The following is a 21,783-nucleotide window of genomic DNA, read 5'->3' on the forward strand; positions in this document are numbered from 1 at the left end:
TCAACATCAAGGATGTAGTTATAAAATCCATGAACATATCAATAAATAGCTCTGAAATCGCTTCTTTAAATGACATATTGATCATCTTTTCACGCTAATCAGTCCCTCCAGAACCTCAAGATTCTTTTTGTGAAGCTCAAAGTTTCATAAAAACACAAAACTAAGTCAGAAAAAATAAAATATACAGGAGACAAAGGAGAAACCAGAGACAAACATTAAATTTAGACAAATCCTCAAATTCATCAATACAATAACTTATTTTTTCAATAAAAATAGTGATTTGTAGACATTTTGCAATAGTTGAGCTTATTTATGGCAGTAAACGTGACTTTTTGTTACTTGCCTCATCGATCACAGATTGTAACTTGACATCAAGTAACGTTGAGACAGCAGTGGAGCAGAAGTAGGAACTACTGCCACCTGCAGGTGGGAGTTAGTGTCACTTTAACTCAATGTTTTTGACCGTTTCTTGCAGAAAATTTGCAAAAACTCAAAGTGAAAAGTGTGGGGATTTGATTCGTAAATTTCAGCAACAAATTGGATGAACTGGTTGATGTAATGCGGCAATACGCAGATTAAAACTGCTTCGATTTGATCGTAGCAATTAATCAACTTATTAACTGTCGATTTATGGTTATTAGACTAAATTTTGTTATCTTTGAAAGTCTCCTAGTGTTGTAGTTTGGCTGCTGTCCAGCAGAGGGCACTGCTCGTCAACCTTAAGTAGAGAGGTAAATACAAAAACAAAGATGGCAGCACCATACGAGAACCGGAAAGAGAAACGGTTCAAACCGAGTCCGTGTCGGATGCAAAATGAACTTTATGTGGTTCTGTTTTGAAAAATAAACAAATGACAAACAAACTACAGTTTCAGCTTTGAGTTTTCTATTCAGCAACCTGAGAGGTTCATGTTTTGTTATAATTTATAAATGTCTACGTTTACTAATGTGGGGAAACCACAATTTTCAGTTTATTCAGTCAGTAATACAGATGACACAAAATAAAGTTGAAATTTCATTTTAACTTTATTAAAATAATGTTAAAATGTCTTTTTTTTTAATTCAGCATATTAAAAATGCTTTCCCTTATGTTGTGGAAAGATGGTCAGTCCTTTTCATACTCTTAATAAAATGGCCGTTTTAGTCTATAGATAAGATCAATCAACTTCAGATCAACTCTGTTAATAACTTGCATCCACATTTGATTGATAAAATAGTATTTAAGCACAAATGTTTTTGCGTCCCTCTGGAGGCTAGAGGGCCAAACAAGACACCACAGCGTGCTGGTTTTGGCCCACAGGCCTCGAGTTTGACACGTGGTTTAGAGAATCGATTGTCACCATGAAGGTTTACGAGGTTGTATCTAAACAGCTTTTACTCCAACATGCAACACTGAGAAAGTTTATTCCTAGATGCAAACAAAAGCTCGACAGTTGCCAGTCTTCCCAGAGTCGGACATCTAAACAACGTCAAACATCTGAGGGCTGGAAGACGGAGCGACACCTCAGACGCCGCTGACCCCACTGACCCAGTTACAGTCAGAAAAAAACTAAACAAGTACAGCATGTTTGGAAAGCTTGCCAGGAGAAAGCCTCTTTTTGTTGATGTTGCAGCATGATTTAGGTTAGCAGAGTTGCCTTTAAGCAAACTGTGGATTTTCAGGACAAAGTCCTCTGGACAGAAATCACTGCTGCAGAGATGTTTTGTTCTCATGCATAGCATGAAACCAAACTCACCATCTCAAACATGTCGCGTTAGCTGCCAGGCACGGGGTTGGAGCGGTAAACAGTTTGGGTTCGTTTTGCAACTACCTACAGCTCGAGTCAAATTGTGGCGTTTCTGTATAAACAATCAGCTACTTTAAAATGAAATGTGGGCGAGAAGATTTCCTCATCAATGTGGAAGACTGACATTTAACTCACAGGAGATTAAGTTCAAGTTGTGACTGATTCAGGGTGAAATTAAATTATAGTTCAAACTGTGTCAGCTGAATGTTTTCATTCTGCAGAAAAAATGGGAAATATGACAACTAAATGAGGACAAACTAATTCTCTGTTTCAATCTACAAAACTTTCATAGATCAGTTTATAATACACCTAAAACGATTAATCCTGATGAATCGATTACTGAAATAATCATTGATAACTGGAGTTTCCCCAGTTTTAGCTTCACTCAGTTCAATACAATGTTTATTTCTTAATTTAAAAAGAAACTGAATCACATTTATTTGCATCTTTCAAAGTATTTCTAAACATTGCATAAAAAGCATTAAGTAGTTAAATGACAAACCTGTAGAATATGTCAATTAGTTGATTAATCAATCAGAGTAATCGATTACTAAAATAATCTAAAGTTCTAGTTCTACTGGCAGATTATTTCTCTTATAACAGGAAAATGTTTTATGTAAATTAAATAATCTGTCAGTGGAACTAACATATAATATATAATCCTATAGCTTGCTGAAAAGTTACTTGTACGTTAGTAAATAATTACTAGCTTATTAGTAATTATTTAAAGTGCACTGAGATTAGAAACCATACCAAAGCTACTTGGTAGGACTTTATGATTTTGCAGTTTAAAATCAGACAAGTTCAGTAGTTTCCTGTTGCTGAAATCATTAAAGCACATGGGGGCATAAGAAGCGTTTTAAAACAAACTTTTTGTGCCTTTTTTAAAAATTTTATCTGCTCAAAAATGAACTGAAGTAACATTTTAAATCATTGTAGATTCAAAACATAGAAAATGTTTTGCATGTTTGCGTTATAAGACGGGTTTCTCACTTTTTGGGGCTGAATGCTTTGAGTTCAATAAAACTGGGTTGATGTTTAAGATTTTTTAAAGATGTTTTTCTCTGTAAAAAGTGTCTCATCTGCATCAACCACCTACGTTTGCATTGAGGTTGGGGGCCGCACAAAATCCTTCAGAGGGCCACAAATGGCCCCGGGGCCACACTTTGAACACCCGTGATGTAAACTACAGAATCATGCCATGGTAGGAAACACAGAAAGGTGATTTTTTTTGTCCCTCCCATCTGTGCATCATGACACCCAGTAATGAGCGCGCTGGTCTGGGAGTCGATGAGGAGATTTAGTGAAAACCTGAAGCTCATTTGGATATAAGAGCAACGTTTGGGCTGACGGCCTCAGGAGAGATCGGCGGCTGAAGACTTTGGCATATGCGACTGCTGTAATGTAATTCAGAGCCTTTAAAATGAATAAATCTACTCACTTAGATGTTCCCTGGAGAGCAAATCCAGTGAAGCAGAGAAAAAGCAAAGGAGGGGAAGTAAAAGATGGTCCAAAGGGGGCAGAAGAGGAAAAGGCCAAACAGGAAGGAGCTGAGAGGCTGCTTGAGATTTCCAGCAAAGGAGTCGTTTGTTGTATTTTTTCTAAAGATATATTTAATCCAGGGAGTAATGAACCTGATCTGCTTCCTCTTTTAGTGTCCAGTGTAGTTTGGGGGTGTGTGCACTCCTTAAAACTTAATTAGACCCAGATATTTTCAGAAAGCGCTCCATTTTGCGTCCAATAAGAGAAATGATTTATGACTCTTCCCCCCCCCAACATGAAGTGTTAAATTGAGTGTTTGTACCGGCAGATCGGATTCCTGATCGCGACCCGAGTCGACGTTTTTATTAAGGCGGCTGCCAGAGAACAGAATAAATGCTGCAGCCTTTAAGGATGCAGGTGCTCTAATTACTTTCAGGCTCCATTTGTTGGAGTCCAGAATGTGAAAATGTGACACTTTTATATTGCTTTACAGATACCATTTGTCGTAGGAAATCATTTTTCAGCAGCTGAGTGGAAGGAGAGGAAATCAGTCTGACAGAGTGAATAAATGTGGACACTGACGCTACAATAAACCTCCACAGCAGCCATTATGGATCGCTGTGATTCACTTTGTGATTAAAAACGCTGCAAATCTTCTACTTATCTGACTAAGATGATCGATTTTAGTGCTTGTGAATTTGTGGATACAAGGCTTGGCAAAAGTATTCATATTTCTTGAACCTTTTTCACATTTTTAATGTTACACATTATAAATGTGGACATAGATCTTAGGGTGTTTTAGATAAAGTTCTGCATATTTGTGAAGTGGATGAAAAAAGATATACAAAAAAAATCAGTCTAGAGCAGGATAAAATTAATATCTCAAGTAGGGCTGAAACGATTAATCAGATTAATCGTGATGAATCAATTATTCAAATAACCATCAACAATTAATCACAAAATTAGTTAACTGGAGAATACAGAATCAAAAACAACCAATTGTTGATAAAACAATCCATACAGTGTTGTTCTTTCAACAAATTGACTTTTTGAGTCTGTGTACTCCAGTTAACGATTAATCGGTTGCTAAATTAGTGGACGATTATTTCAGTACTTGATTCATCACGATTAATCTGATTAATTGTTTAAACCCTTGAGTAGATTGCAGAATAAGCAAACATTATCAGTCTCTAGTTGTCCAAAGATGCACAAAAGTAAATCACTCAGATTTTTAGTTTTATATATATATATATACATATATATATATATATATATAAGTAAAGGGGGGGATAAAACTACTTATTATTTGAAGTCCGCTTTACAATTATGTGCTCACTGAAAAGAAATATTACCAAGTACTTTTGGTTTCTAGAGCAAATATCTTAGTAGAGTTGAATTAAGACAAACTGCAGTTACAAGTAACTTTTTTAACCAAATATAGAAGCTTGTTTTAAGTCAATAGGAGAAAATACAACTTCCAGTGGTAGATTATTTTACTTATGGGAAGAATATTTTGTTATAAATTAAGTAATCTGCCAGTGGACTAAGTATTTTTTAATCAATTAGGAATTATTTACCTAAAACAAGCTTGTATATCTTGCTAAAATATTACTTGAAATAAGAAAAAACTAAGATATTTGAACAAGAAACTACTAGACCAACAATTCTTGGTAAGATTTAGTGTTTTTGCAGTGTAAATTTCTCCTCCCTGCTGTTTCTTTTTGAGACTTCAGAGAACAACCGAACATGTTGATGCTCATCATCTGGGTTTAAAAATCGCCATTCGCCTCTGCTCTAACGCTCCTCATCTTCCTCATCTTCCTCACTCCTGGGTCCCTCAGTAACAACAGAAATCATCCATTGATGAAATCATACATTATTCATCCAAATCGTTCTGCCTTTGATCACAAATGATATTTCCCTTTGGAGATTATTTCACACTTTCAGACGCTGGTCAATCGAACCATCAGCCTCTAAATAATAGCCCGGGTCTCCCCACATGCTGCTTCCTGCATCGGGACGGGGCCCCACGCTGGGTCCCTCTGTCTCACTCTGGCCCCTGAACGCAAACAGATGTTTGTAAAAATAGAAGAGCTAAACAATACAAGGAATTCATAAACATGCCTCCGGATCAGGAAAACGGTTTATCCTCTCCCTCTGGGCAGAGCGGTCCAATAAAAAATAATCTGAACTTCAGCTCACCTGCAGCTCAACCCGTCAGCGAAAGTCTGCAGAAATTTATTTCCTCACTAAATACGTGTGACGAATTTGGTTATCGTGTTTCATTGAGCTGGATTGACCTAGAAAACACCAGAAAACGTGCTGCACACGTTTTTATGTGTGCAGCACGTTAAAGAAAAACACAGTAATACCCGACAAGAGCATCATAAAAAAGGCAAAATCCTGTAACTCTGTTTAAAAAGTACGAGGAAAAATAAATATCTTCAATAAAAGACTAGAAATTTAAGGAAAATGTTCATTTTGCAGTAAGTTTTTATCATCTTCTCTATATACAAGCATTGGATAACATTTTCTTTCTCATTTTGCAGGATTATTTCTGTTTGACATTTTAAATGTCCAAAATAAATAAACAAAAACAACAAATGAATGAATTCAGCCTCTGCAAAACAAAATTATCCTTTAAAAAAGGCTAAAACACCAGAATGAAGACTTTTACCATCCAGGTTTAGTAGAAAGAAAAACAATAAATCATGCAAACAGAAATCATTGAGCTCATTTAAATTTATAATGCGATTAACTGATATATTAATTGTTGCGACAGGCCTAGCTGTAGATTATATACGTCTTCCTGTGGTTAAAATCTGCTTCATGAGTTTCTCTTTGATAACTTTAAGTTTGGTTAAGAAGCATAGAAACTGACGCAATGCAGGCGCTCTTTTCCCTCTCAATACTCCGTATTTTCTTCAGGTGAAACCGTCTGCCTCACATTTTTAAAAGCTGCAGTGAAACCTGCTCTGCTGTGGCTTCCAGTTTCTCTCTTTCTGCTACGTATCTAATGGAGGAAGACATGCAGATTCACAGCAGGGCGACGCAGGTGAGGGAGGGGCCTGGTCTGCACTTCTGATGTGTGTGTCCATGGAAACGGATGGTTGGAGGATCCCTTTGCCCTTGACGTCGCGGTCTCTGGAGATCAGGGCAACGGTTGGCATCGTTACCTACCGCCTGCATCGTACGGGTGACGCTGTTATCGGAAACAGCAGACCCAGCATCTCCCCTGCTCCTACAGCCGCCCATGTTTGGCTCATCCAGTGGAAAGTTGGGAGGAAAAACCTCCCTGTCGAGGCGTTTTGTGTTTGTGTCTCAGGCTGTTGACCACATTCCAGCTGAAAAATTGTACAAGACTTTAACCTGTTCTATAACGTATCCCAAAATCTAAAAATATATATTTATACATGTATATTCCACACAATATGCGAAAAATGTAAGAGAGAGGGGTTATCGTTTAAGACAAAAATCTTAATGTCCTTAAAGGGCCAGTTGTGCCAGAATGTGTTGATAAAACCAATCAAACTGTTAAAATATCAATAAACAGCTGTTTTGAGAAAATCTGAAGTAAAATCAGAAAGAAAATGTGAGATTCGTTGATTTTGTGTGAATTTTGCAGATTGTGAAAAACTGGAAGGACTTATTGGTGTAATTTGGAGTCTAAAGGGCCACATAAAAAGCTACGGCGGGTCAGATTTGGCCCCCGAACCTTGAGTTTGACACATGTGGATTAAATAATGAGTTTAAAAAAATCTACACCACCTTAAAAAACAGTCTAAAAAGGAGCTTATTGAGAAACGTGGCATAGTTTTAGCTTCACCTGGTTCAAATTCTGTAATAATAAAAATCTCCTATAAAGCTAATTTTGCTCTCCAATTATTAATCAGTTAAATCCCAAAAAAAAGTAGAAATTCTGAAGATTGAATGATTATTCTATCGATTCTTTGACAATTAATCGATTGCTCTGTTGATTAATTGATTATTCTGTCGATTAATTGATTATTCACTTTTGTTCTGGTAATTAATTGATCAAAAAATAGAAAACAGATTAGCCTTACACTGTGTTGACGTTAAGTCAGGCAGAAAAGGGCTAAAATTTTCACAAGTTGATGTTAGAAGTATTTTTTAGCTGCAGATTCATCCTTTGCATTCCTTCACTGGTGGAATGCTCTGTTGTTGCATTTTAGGCAATAACATGTTTATTTTCTTATCTGGAACTGAATTATTTGTTTATTTGCATATTTTAATGCATTTCTAATATTGCATAAAGCTGGAAAATGTGACGACTTTTTATATGATTAATCGATTAATCAACTAATCTTTGATTAATCATCAGAGTAATCAATAGAATAATGATTACTAATATAATAGTTACACATTTAAAGTAAAGATGTAGATCTTTTGAAAATGTAAGACTTCTCAACACGTCTCGTGATAAAAAAGTAGTGAACACGTGGTTGTCCACTCAGATGGATATATGGTTTTCTTTCTTTGGTCATTTCCAGTAGGTAGCAACCCACAGTAACCTTGTAGCCACAAATTTACCTCTTGAGCTGGAGTGAGATTGTGAATAAACCAAGAGGCAGTCAAGTGGTGAGGGGAGTCACTGGCTTCATTAACTGCTGCAGGCAGGCCCTTTGAACTGGCAGAGCTCTGATCATGGCGGAGCATGCCGTCTCACACCTCATCATTTCATACAGTCTCTAATTCAGGGCCGTACACTCTGCACTTCACAGACTCAGAAGGACATCTGTGGAAAGTCAGAAGCCTCGGGGCCGCCCGGTTTGTTTTTAATTAGTTTTGAACCTTCAGAGAGTGCGGGGGGTAACTTCCAGAGCCGGGTTTGGAAGGGGTTAAGCTCAAAAGCTTTCAGTAATGGGAGTAACTTTTCATGCACTTTGGTTTCCTCGCCAGATTTTGGTGTAGACAAAGCCAGCCTTCAGCTCAACCACAGGCCTAGCATTATCACGCAACAACAATGATGCATATCAAACAGTCCCCAGCAGGAATAAAAAGAATAGTGCTTGTGACCAAAATAACCTCCATCCCCTGGTTGTGCCTGAGCACTCAGATGTAGAGTGAGGCGGCCCGCAGAGGGGCCCGAAGACATCACCGCACACAGGCGGCTGATCGCACATTCTGACTGCGCACAGAGGAAAAACTGTAAACCGAGAACCTGGTCGATATCAGCTGACACTGTCAGACTCTTTGCTCCAAACTGAGCACCATTCACAACGGCTGCCATGGCAACCAGGCCTGAAAGTCAGCAAGCGATCGGTACCAGTTTCTACCGAGGCCCAGACTGGCTGGTGGGAGAGCAATATGCGGCATTTCTACAGCTAACGATTAATTTAGCTATCAATTATTCTGATTTATTCTGACAGTTAATGTATCAATTATTCTGACGATTAATCGATTACCCTGCAGATTATTCTGACGATTAATTGATTACCCTGCAGATTATTCTGACGATTAATCGATTACCCTGCAGATTATTCTGACGATTAATCGATTACCCTGCAGATTATTCTGACGATTAATCGATTACCCTGCAGATTATTCTGACGATTAATCAATTACCCTGCAGATTATTCTGACAATTAATCGATTACCCTGCAGATTATTCTGACGATTAATCGATTACCCTGCAGATTATTCTGACGATTAATCGATTACCCTGACAACCAATTATCTCTATTGTTTTGACAATTAATCGATTAGTCTGAGAATTAATCGATTATTTCGTCAATCAATTATTCTCTTTATTGTTTTGGGGATTAATCAATTATTTTAATGATTACTCTGGCGATTGATCTATCAATAACTCTTGGTGAATAATCGCTTATTCTCTCTATTGTTCTGGTGATTAATCAATTATTCTGAAAATTAATTGATTATTTTGATGATTAATCCATTATGTTAATTATTTTGGCACATTCTGCAGATTTCTTATTTAAGCCTCTTATACAATACTAGAAATATGTTAAAAGATGCAAATAAACAAACAATTCAAAACAAGAAAAGAAGTTAATCAATCACCAAATTAGATGACAACTATTTCAATTCATTGTGATTAATCCAATCACTGAAATAATACACCGGTGAGAACATTAAAATAGGCTACAGTAGGAATATACTACATCGGCATAAACAAATCAAATAAAGATATCAATTACAACTTTTACAGAAAATGCACAACAAAGCAGAGCTTCGTTGGCACAAACCCGTCCATATGTGCAGGATGAATGTGTAGTGAGGCCGTCAGGCACCAAACAAATCCACTGTGTGATGCTGCAGCACTAATGGGGCTTATGCTATGTTAAAAGAATGTTTGGCTCTGTTTCTGGCACATTTTACACACTTCATCCTTGGCTTAATAACCCTGATCCCTTAATGTGCTTATGCAGCATGAGCATCTCCGCTCTTGACACGATTCTGTCTGGATGTGTGGGTTAGTATGTCTGAGGTACTGCCGAGCTAAAGCAGTGCATTAGCAGAAGCTACTCCTCTCCTTTTAGTGAATGAAGGAGGAAGACACATGACATCGAGCCAGCATCTCCAACGTCATGGCAAAACACCATAGCTACACTCACCAGGGAACGAACTCTTCCTCTCTTACACTGAGGAGTTCTCATGCACACCATCAGCTCTTCATGCAGACACGACTAACGCTAAGCTATTAATGCATTACTATTGATTTTATATAATTATGTGCAACAAGAATATATGCAGTTTTAAAAGCAATCTGCACACTTCTGTAATTCCATGTGGGTCTCAGATGCTAGAAAGAAACAGCCTCTTTTTTAACGTTAGTTTTTTTTGTCTGAAAATTAGCCGTTTCAAAAACCTCCACAATGCTGAGTTATAATTGACGGGGGAGTGGGCCATTAACTAACATCCCAATTGGAGTTCCAGCATGTTTGGTCAGCTGGTTTTAGCGTTGTGTGTGTTGTAGCGTTGTGTGTGTGTCTCCACATTTTATTGGTTGTGCAGGAGGCTCCACTTCTGCTTTTCAAAGATGCAGAGTTGGATAATTGCACATTTGTTTGCAGCCACTTTCAGGTATGAGTGTAAACGTTGTATTAGGGGGCGTGGCCAGCAGCAGCTTATTTAAATACAAGATGCCCTAAAAGAACTCATTCTGAAATCAGGCTGACTAAAATCATCATCTAAGAATGATTTTGTGGAAATATATGTAATGAAAATGTTTTTTATCGCCCACAGACCAGAATAACAATTTGATAGTAAAGAAAGGTGGTGTAAAAATTAATAAAAGCTTTTGACTGTTACCAGACCAACTAGAAATGACCTGCTTATAAACTTTTGACAGAAACTCAGTTAGAAAACTCAGGAATATTCCTTTAATAAAACAATTTGCCTCTTGTTTCACATAACATTTAACAAATTTATTGTCTTTATTATATAAAGAAAACATCACAGACTGTTGGGGAAATTACAAAGGCATTTTCACTTAAAATCAAAAGGGCTCTTTCGGTGTATAATTACAGGAGATTTGAAGTATGATTCTGTGGAGGTTTTTAAGCAGTCAGTATGTTACCTGCAGCAGAAAACTAATTCACTGCACTTAGTTTGTTGAGTGTTGAGCTAATACTGGGTTAAAAATGGCCAATTCAATGCATATTTCTGCAACTACACTGCAAAAACTAAATATTTATTGTCTAGTTACTAGTGCAAATAGCTTATTGCATTTAAAATAAGGAAACTAACTTACAAGTAACTTTACAGAAAGATACGGGAGCTTGTTTAAGTCAGTAATTTCTTCAAATTTATGAAAAAGTGCTAGTTCCAACCAGAACCAGAACTTTTTCATCAACATTAAGAAATTATTGACTTTAAACAAAACTACACCAAAAATACTTGGTATGATTTTGTGTTTTGAAGTGTATTCATCCATTTTGGTTTTCAGTTGTTTTTTAATGCCATATAAATAAAAACAAAACAATATATTTCTATTCCTGTGCGGGTCTTAGAGCTCAGTGTACATCCATAGAAAATGCAGCCAGAAGCAGAACGGAGAGGTGTCAGATAAGAGATATAACAACTGTGAAAATAACCCACAGAGGAGAGATTAGATTTGAAAAGCTCGGCCAACCATGAAAGTGAACTATGAGATTGCACACTGCAGATTCTTGATGAGTTTGATGAGAGATGAGCAACAAGAGAAAAACAAACTCAGAGCAACAAATCAATTTGCATCGACAAAGAAAATTAAACCAAGTGGGGGTGAAATCTGTGTTGGTCGTTCTTCAAACTCTGCATTTTTGACACTTGATGTTTTCTGATGAATGTGAGCGCTTGTTGCTGTAGTTAGACTTCCAGACCAGCACGCTTTAATCTGTTAGAAAACCCATTATCCTGCCGCTCCATTTACGCACATTTATTACGGCAGCAGCGGCGGTTTTGGCAGCCAATACTTACAAATCAGCTTTGCAGCTATCAATAAGCGGCTGCTGCTCGTTCGAGGCGCACAGCTGTGACATATATTTCGCTCTCGGTAGCCATCAGGGCAGCTTGGCGTTGGACCAAACGACTGGACGGACAAGCAGAGGATGTATATCTCTCTAGGCTGATGGAGCCGCATTCCTATTTTTACAAGGCCACAACAAGACGGAGAGGCGGCCATTTAAAGAAGACATCATAACAGATTTCACCTCAGGAGTTGGCAAAACTAGGACGAGGAAACGGGAAGCGGCATTCATCATTAGCATGGGGACCGGCCAGTTTATGACATTATCAACTAATCGTTTTTACCTCTCCACACATGCACACGCCCACTCTTCTTATTTTCAAAGCAGCGGAGGTAACGCTAGTAGCAGCGGCAGCGATAACAAAGCATTCCTGAAATTCCCCTGTTATTAAACTTTAATGAGAGAATTACCAAGCAAGGGAAGATGTGCTGAGTTTTGATGGGAAGGGGGCAAGTGGGGGCTTGAAGGTCACCAGAGATGGTGGAGAGATGCTGACTGTGGTGGGACACGTGTTATCCAGCAGCCGCTTCGCCGTTTGACCAAAGCAACACAAACATGGAGATCTCTCATGGGGAAAGATCAGACATGACAGGACAGAGACTGGATCTTATTTCAGATTGTGGAGATGTTTATCGAGGCTTCAGACAGAGATAAACGAGATTTTTCCTTCAGCAAAGTGATATTTCACTTTGTTTTTCTATTGTAGTTTCTCAACTAAAAACAGAGTTTTTAATTTGTTGTGATCATTTTTATACTTTATTTTGGAAAACTGTAAACTAATTTGCTTTGGTTCACTATTGTCACCGTTTGTCGTGTTAATGTGTTATGAAAGTATTTTATTGATACTTAAAGTTTGTCCAAAGTCCGTATTAGTTAAAGTAACTCAAAGGAATAACTACAAAAACACCCTAAAGTCAGAAGTTTACAGAAGAGGATTAGAGCCACTAAAAACATGTTTGACTTTTTTCTCAGAATTCTGACAGAAAAAGTCAGAATTTCGCCCAAAAAAAAAAAAAAAATCTGAATTCTGAGGAAAAGTCAAAATTCTGTTGAAAAAAGTCGGTATTCTGAGAAAAAACAATACAGAATTCTGAGGGTAAAAAGTCCAAATTCTTAAAGTCAAAATTCTATAGAATAAAAAAATCTGGAAGGTCAACATTTAAAAAAGAAAAAGGGAAATTCTGAGACAGGACAGACCTGAGAATTATGAGACAAAAGTCAGATTTCTGAGGAAAGTCAAACGTCTGATCCTCTTCCTTAGACGTATGATCACACATCAATCAGTATCAGCGATAACGTTCCTGTATTTATTTTGTATCAGAAGATCAATACCAAAAATACAATGCGGTGTTGTGTGACAGAGCAAGGCTTTACTGATAATTTAAATTAGTTTTTGACATTTTAAATAGTTTTTAATAGGCTACATTAGCAATTAACTTGGCTGACTTCCATGTATACATTAGAAGAGAATATAGATCCTTACTGTAACTTACAGATTTATAAAACATTTCCACGCTCTCATTCATGCCGCCATGTTCGATCTATAGCTCCTCCACTACAGAGGAGTCGAGATAAAAAGCAACCCGTCAACATTGCTGATATCCTCTCCCCACAGAGAGTTAATCTATACCACTGGTGTTATCGCCGAGGCTGGCTTGTTTTTAGAAGCTTTCATTACACTTTTCCCTCCGTAGCCGGACAGGACAGGCTGAGATTTGTCAGGAGGATGGCGGGATGCTCCCCCTGAATCCCAGGCGAGGAGCTTCGGCTGACAGCTTGCAATGACAGGAGACGTCTGAATTGTCTCATTATGGAGCCGGACTGTGACAGGCTGAGCCACCCGGAGAGGAAAAACAGGCGAGTTTGTGTGAGCCGGGACGCAATTACTTCTACAAACTCGCACTGCGGTGTGTATGTGTTGCTGTCTTTAAAGTGGAGGGAAACCTAAACACCGGTAATGTGCAGCAGAGTATCGGGTGTGTTTTCAAACAAATTGCTTTCCTGAATGGTTCAGCGATGTCTGCAACCCCGTCTGAAACCTGTTTCATCCAAACGTTTCCATTTTAATGCTTTTCTCAAGGAAATTAAATGGGTTGGCGGTAACCGTTATCAGTTAATGAGTTAATCTAAAGCTGATTGAGAAGTATTTATTGATTTGGTCACAATGTTAATGTAAAGCTTTTTAACACTTTCCCAGCTACCAAGCACGGCGGTGGCAGCTTCATGCTGAGGGTTTGTTTTGCTGCCACTGGAAGAATGAAAACTACGTCCAAAATGTTCAACTATCAGGAACAGAACTGGGTGTTATGGCTGGAAATGATGGCTTTGAATGGATAAAGCAAACTAACATTAACTTTTAGGAAGACAACCTCAGTCGTAAGAAAATATACAAACTATTTAAAAACAAAAAAAACGATCTGAACTAGCCTTGTAGAGGTGAGAGGTCAAATACCCAGCATGAATTTTACCAGAAACTTGTCCAAAATGCGGTTTCTCTGCAACTTGTAAGAGTCATTTAATATTAACATTAATGGGGTGAATGCATTTATTCAGGTCTTTATGTATACTTCTGACTAATTCAACATTTGGACCAATTTTAACCGTTGCATACTTTAAGTGTTAAATCCTTAAAGAAATGTTCAAAGTTTCTTCTTTACACAATTCCTTGCATCAGCTTAAACAACTACTTTCTGCAGGTAAGATTTCTAAATAAACTAGTTTGTTTTCTTCATTCTGGCTTCTCTGTGTGCTCTGCATCTGAATGAAGAGGGCGTTTTTATGGCGTTTTTATGGGCAAATCAGGAGAAACACGACCCCCAATGATTCTCCCAGTTTCTTCTTTCTACCATTCAGGACCTGAAAGAAATGCGCTGAATTCCTCCAGGATGTGTGAACGTCCCTGTTCCACTGCATATGTGAACAATAACAAGAGGATAATGCACAGATTAGCGCTCCAAGGGTCAAAGATATGCTTCAGATGTGGAAATATGCTGCAAATGAATTAGCCCACTGTTGGCCCACAGCTATAGCTGAGTAATATGGTCACGGAAGGAGATTAGTGTGGAAATGCAACTTAAGATGTCTGGCATTTCGGGGATATAAGCTGAAAACATTCAGCTGGCTGCCTGACTCAATCATTACTATTTAAGCCCTGAGACTTGAAAGGTTTGAGTTTAATAAAAATTAATTAATTAAAACTCCAGAAAAAATATGATTTTTTTCTGAGTTTTTTTGTTTTGTTTAAATGAACTAGTTAAAAAAAGAGATGAATTGTTCCTTTAGAGCATTTAACATCAAAACTGCCTCAACTCACACCAAGTCATGAGAAAAGTCTTAAGGAAAGTGCAAACCTGGCATCATTTTTGGCTTTTCTAAGCTTCTCAGATGCCTCGCTCAGTAACTTTTTTAACTTTTAGAGTGTCTGCAGTCGGCCGGCGGACTTATCTTAAGCCTTGTCCTCACTCGGGTCGCAGTAAAGACGGTCGTTCCCTGGGGAATCTAAAAATGGCGCCCGTCGCTCCGAGGGCAGGAATGTCATGACCTCATGTGAATAATGTCAATCAGCTTTGTGAGTGGAGATGCAGGAAGTAAAGGCACTGAGGGAAGATTGTCTCAGAAAAAAGAAGAAAAGAAAGTTTCCTTCTCTAGTTCAGGTGGCAGTGACCCTATCAAAATATAAGTATGTGACGGAATGGCCCAGTCAAAGTCCAGCTGATGGTAACACTGTGTTTGAAGACATGACACTTTCATAAACATGAAATAGTCTTTATAAATGTTTATAACTGTTGTCATGAAGTGTAATTTTAACATAGTGACATTTTTAATGCAAAATTGCCATTATTTACCAAATGGCACTTTATGACAACGGTCATAAACATTCACAGAGACTCCGTCATGTTTATGACCGGCGGTATGTCAGGCTTATTATGCACAGCCCTTCAAATAGTGTTACCAATATTTGTTATTGCTGCTAGATGACCTCATTTCAACCTGACTGAACTTAACTAGTTTTGTGAAGAAGAAGAAGAATGTCGAAAGTTGGAAGAGAAACTCCAAAAGCTAAAAGTGAGAGAGTTTAACAGAAATGCCTGCCACACCTTTCAGATTTTAAGTTGTTTAAATTTTTTAAAAACATGTTCATTCCACAATTATGCACCCCTTTGTGTTAGGTCATCACATCTCAACTTGTTGGGGGCAAAACGGGAAACACAACTCAACTACTAAGGACATATTCATCACTTTGCACGTAATATTCAATGTTTTTCTAAAGGTGAGAGTTAAAGAAATGAAGTGAAAAAGAAATGAACTCCTCCACTGCCTTGCCTCAAATTTCACTCAACTTATAAAATGGATGTAACATAAAAAAATCACACATATATGCCAGAAAATAAGCTGAACAAACAGAAGGGGAGTGTGTCGGTTTGGCGGCATGTTGGGTGGACCAAACCCAGGGGAAAGGAAGGAGCTTAAGGAGATCAGGCCTCACTTATTGAGAGATGGCCGAGAACATCTGGGATCACTCAGAAAACGTGTAAACGAGGGAAATCCACACTGTTTCAGTGCGATTAAGCTCATCCCTGAGCATGGGACGCTCCTCTGCAGCGTTTGGTGTGTGCAGGATTTTGTAAACTCCAGGGAGAGTGACGGTGACATGAAACATGAGGGGTTTATGTTTCTCGCCTTGGTATCTGCTGCACTGACCTGATGGGGCTGCAGTGCTGATGGGTGGGCTCCAACGGGCCCACACACACTCTGACTCTTCTTTCCTCTTCCATTACCAGTCTGATCCCTTTTAGGGTCTTGCTTCAAGCACCAATGGCTCATGATCCCATTGTAATACCCTCGCTGTCAAAAAGTTGGGTAACTCTACCTTTTTTGGTTGTCCAATTGATTCCTTGGTGTGTGTGTGTCCTCCAGGTCCCATGGCCTCCACGGAGCATGGCAGAGGGCTGGAAGAGGCAGCTACAGTGAGAAAAATGGCCCAGCAGAACCCAGTGAGAGGCGGTCAGACCCACAGACCAGCCAAGAGAAGACGCCCACGGCCCCGTCTTTCCCACAAGGGGCCCATGCCGTTCTAGAGCAAGGTCAGTGTCTCCTACGGCTGGGCAGTATGACGGAAATACTAAATATTGGATTTTTTATAACTATATCATAGGACTGGACAATAATTAATAACAATATGTTGTGATAAATACATGATCAATATCAATAAATAACATGTCTGATAGAATATTAAACATTCGATATGTAGAATATTCACTGAACTCTGATCCAGAACCGCACAGCATTCTGGGAGATGTATGCAGAGTAAACGCTTCAGACTCGACCTCTTACTCCTGCTAGCTAAGCAACGTTGGTAGCATCAACTAACTCTCTCACTCTTTGGTTACCTAGCAACTCACTCATTCTTTGGTTACCTAGCAACGACCTGCTGAGTAACTGGCCCAGCAGAAGTTGAATATTCTGCTACTGTGTCTCATAACTGCTTGAAAATAACAAACGGCAAAGACAAAAAACAGGAAAGGTCACACCACCAGTTTGGCAGCATTTCAGATATTTAAAACAAAAAAACTAATCAATAATTATTGAAATCGAGTGATATGAAATGCAGTCCTACTAGATTATGTGACATAATTAATCATATTTTTGAATAACCTCTAATGTTACCAAATGACACTGGTGTTCTCCTTTCAAACAGATCAATCATGTTTATTGATTTCAAAATCAGAATAAATGTAACTGTACTTATTGTAACCATCAGTTGCACACAGATTTATTAGTAGAGTTTCGGATAAACAACACTTGGAGTTAATTAGATGTAGAAAGCCAAATTATTTGAAGGACAATTTATACTCAACCGCAGAGTAACTAGATACATTTACTCAATTATATTTACTTGAGTAACTTTTTTTGAAATAATGTACATTTAGGAGTATTTTTACTACACTATGCATTTTAAATGGACTGAACTTATATATTTCCAGTCATTTTGACCACTCAAAGCGCTTTACACAAGAGTCACATCCACCCATTTGCACTCACAAACATTTATACACCGATACGCAGATTGGTAGGCAATTTGGGGTTAAGTGCCTTGCTGCCCTGCCCAGAGGCACATTGACATGTGGCAGGAGGAAGCTGGAATCGAACCTACAACCTTCCGATCGCAAGACGACTACTCTACCCACATGTTGTGATTTAGTTGTTTTTATTAATTATTTTTATTTTCGTCTTTAAAATACCTAAATCTCCTCTTAACTATATTTTGATGCAGCTGATGATGTAATTTTTTAATCGATAGACATTTTAATCATCGTAAATTGAAAAGCTTATGATACATCAAATAGATTCAATACATCGCCCAACCCAAACTTTCTCCACCAATAAAAAGTAAATAAACTAGAAGAAAAAGACATTTTTTACCCTCTGTGGAGTCTTTTAAAAACACAATATGCCTGCCGCTGCTGTGTTTACCCAGAAGACCCGTCTTCTGTAAAGTCTGAGTCGGATATTTCTCTAGAGGATGTCAAAAGAAACACTTCCAGAAATATTAAACCATAAGTGCTGACTACATTGGCCAGAAAACAACTTACAACAGGGACTGTGAAAACAAAATGACTTACAGTGCTGAAACACTCAGTCGGCAGAATCAGGGCTGATGCATCTGCTGAAAACTCGGATCAAACTTCTTCTGCAGGAAGTTATTGTTGGATCCAGACTTCAGACTACTGGACCAAACCTGCCAGCTTGAACATCTGCCCAGAACAACTGCAGCTTATTTAAATCTCAGTTATTCTTGTAAATCTTACCTCCAGGGCCGCTTGGCAGGGACAAATCTTTACTCTAGGTCCGATTAAGTAAATAAAAGTATTTTCTCCAAAGATAATTTTGAAGAGATAAGTATCCAGGTTCCTGGAACAAATGTTTAACTTTATGTCAACTAAAAGTAAGTTTTTCTGTGAAATCTCCCTCGTATTCAGACTTGTCTGTCAACTTTTCACCTCTTTATTGTTTAATAACATAAATAAATTGGGCTCAAGCTTCACTGTGAAACTAAAATACTCGAACCAAATTCACAGAAACTGAGGTTCAGACCTCTAATGTCACTGCGAAAACCAACAGCAGCATGTCCACACGTCTCTTTCAGACAACAGTAGACAGGCAAACCTGACGAGACATAATATCCCTGCAGGAGGTGCTGACCACTCAACACTGACCTGCAGAGGTCCTACATAAATTAAACTAGTGAGGGGAGCCTGCAACCCAAAGGCTGTTAATCAGTTTGGAAAAAAGAGGATCAAAGCAAAGCGCCCAGAGGTGTTTTACAATCTATAACAAATTATGAATAATCAATTGTTACCGCAGATTTTTAAGACGCTTTTGAAATCACTCTGGCTTTAAAGACGAGACTCCAGGGACTCATAACAAAGATGAAAACAATGAAGGCGAAAGCAGGGTAGTAGCACTTGAAGGGCCGCCTCTGCCAATGAGAAGTGAGAATCCTTTCAGAGCGCCGAGTGTCTGGAGTTCGACTCGGTGCCAGAATGCTGAGCACATAATAAACGGGAGCTTCAGAAAGCTGCGAAGCTCTAAAACTGAACGGCTCACTGAGTCACAATGCTGTCTCTGCACACAGCACTTAAACCACAATACACTGGAGAGGTTTGCTGCTGTTGACTCCACCGGCTCGGCTCTTTTTGGTTCACCTGACTCATGAGGAAGCTGATTTCTGCTTTGTGTTGGAATCAGATGCTGCACCAATAAACAAATCTTTTCACAATTGCACAAAACTTACTTTTTGGGGTATTTTATGACTTTACAAACATAGCTTTACAAATAAAACACATTGTTGGTCCAAATATGTGCAAAAAAGGCCTCGTTTTGACCCATTTCACAGCTTCTAGACCTTCCATGAGGACTTCTTATTCATGTTAGCTAGAAATTATGGTAAACTAGCAAATGTTTTAAAATAAAAACATATTAACAAATGCACATTTTAGTCGTTTTAACAGGAAAATTTCAGTTGCATTGAACTTTTCACAATAAAATAACACTAAAAGCATCAGTGATATTTTTTATACATATTTGTTGCTTGTGCTTTTGGTTCCACACCGTTTTCCATAAATAAAACAAGAACAATATATACTTCTTCTATATAATAAACAATAAGGCGAAAGGTGTCGATAAGAGGAAATGTTAGCTACCAGTTTAACAGTACTTACAATATTTAAAACAAAAAATATAATCAATAATTATTGATGCTGCATGACATGAGGCTCTTCTATCGTGATACGTTTTGCAGTCATATCATTTTAGCCCTACTTAACAGTTTAGTAGGTTTAGAAAATGTTTAGTAGTTTCTAAACAAAACTTAGCTGCTTTCGTTTAGCGGTTTAGCCCTACCAAATAAAAATTAGCTCTGCAATTAGCACATTAGTGGACGTTTGCCCACAAGTGATACTTATCAATAATAATTGTCAACATGGATTGCTCCAAATGCGTTTAATTTAGATGCACTGATGGCATAAAATGTCTTTGGATTATAGAGGCTGCATGCTGAGGATATAAAGTTTTCACCAGGCCAGACAGCTAGCACCAATTTGTCCCCCTTTCTGCAACATCAGCTTGAAAGGCTCTGTTCTTCCTCATGCTTTCCTTTGTCTTCTTCGATTTGAGCCGACGGTGGGAAAAGAACCGCCCCTGGGATCAGCCGTAGATGCATTTCATTTGATCAAAGCAAGACTTCGGCGGATAGAGACAGAGCTGAGCCGTCACTGACCTAAACATAATTACAACACTGTTTACATGGAGATAAAAAACAATGATTCCCCTGACACTGTCCATCCTTCAACCTTGTGCTATTTAGCAGCATCACCCCATTTCAGATTCAAAGACAGCTCATCTTTTATTCTCTATGACACCTGAGGCAATGTCAGATTTTTCACCATTACACTTTCCAGATGTGAGCAGCTCCGAGAAGACATACTGCGACCCGGGCCAGCCTCTTTAAGCGTTCAAGTAGAGTTGGATTAAACCAACTTTTGGCTCTTAAGACATGCCAGTGATAGTATACGAGACAACAGGATATTACAGACTTAAAGCCAGAGGCAATTTGTGGAAACCCCCAGTGGCCTCTAGTGTGAGAAAACTCTATGTGACTCTTTCAAGGAGTTTCCCATCAAACCAAAGGGAGCAGGTCTGCGTCTCCTTCCAAACGCTGACTTTATGATGTAGTAAGCCTACATCATAGATCTAAAAGCACAAAGAGCAACAAATGACAACACGGCTGGGTTGAGATATGCTATAGATTCATTTATGTAGCATTGTATTTCAACAAAAAATGTTGAATTCAAAGAACTAAAGGCTGTTATCAGCGAAAGAATCATCCAAAGGAGAGGAGGAGATAAAATACAGCAGAACATAAGAGATTTCTGTTTTCTGGTCATGATCCTCCCTCCAGAGTCTAAGATAATGGCTGGCTTGTGTTTCACAGCATGATATGCAATTGTTTTTCTTACTCCCTGCTGCAATTTCCAATCAAAGACTGTGAAATCTGGTCGGGACATGTCTACGGTAGCCTTCTAGATGTGCAAGATAACGTCAGAAAGATATTCAGACTTATTTGAGAGGATATTGAATGTCTTCAGACGTACACAGAGCTGATGATCTTACATGCTCTGGTAGCTGTATTCTCCGCTATCTGTTGTCACTTTGATGATAATAACCAGAGATCAACCCTGAAGCAAACAAGGAGTAGATACGCTTTCATTACATTCAACAACACGGTTCAGAAACAACGGCAGATAAAGCCGTAGAAACTACAGAGATTTCAGGAACAGTCAATAAAAATATGGAGGTTCTGGTTAAAACAAAAACAAACAAGTTATAATGTTTTTCTGTGTCTATTACACGTGTCAGAAACCTCCAGAATGTAACGTTTCAAATCAGAAGCCCAGCCCGTTACCTAGCAACCCAAGCGAAACCGCACCCATCACCTAGCAACCAAAACTGAGCTCCAGA

At 38.4% G+C, this 21,783-nt stretch overlaps 1 protein-coding gene across 1 annotated transcript in view; it reads left to right on the plus strand.

Moving 5' to 3' along the window:
- apln (apelin) overlaps positions 1 to 21,783 on the plus strand; it is a 32,871-nt gene that overhangs the window by 5,335 nt on the left and 5,753 nt on the right. Inside the window, exon 2 of the mRNA XM_014982770.2 lies at positions 16,681 to 16,847. Within this exon, the coding sequence (XP_014838256.1) occupies positions 16,681 to 16,841 (161 nt within the window). The 3' untranslated portion in view covers positions 16,842 to 16,847. The remainder of the gene's footprint in view (positions 1 to 16,680; positions 16,848 to 21,783) is intronic.

This window comes from Poecilia mexicana, unplaced genomic scaffold (genome assembly GCF_051168715.1).
Source record: "Poecilia mexicana isolate PSO_F unplaced genomic scaffold, ASM5116871v1 scaffold_10, whole genome shotgun sequence".
NCBI lineage: Eukaryota > Metazoa > Chordata > Actinopteri > Cyprinodontiformes > Poeciliidae > Poecilia > Poecilia mexicana.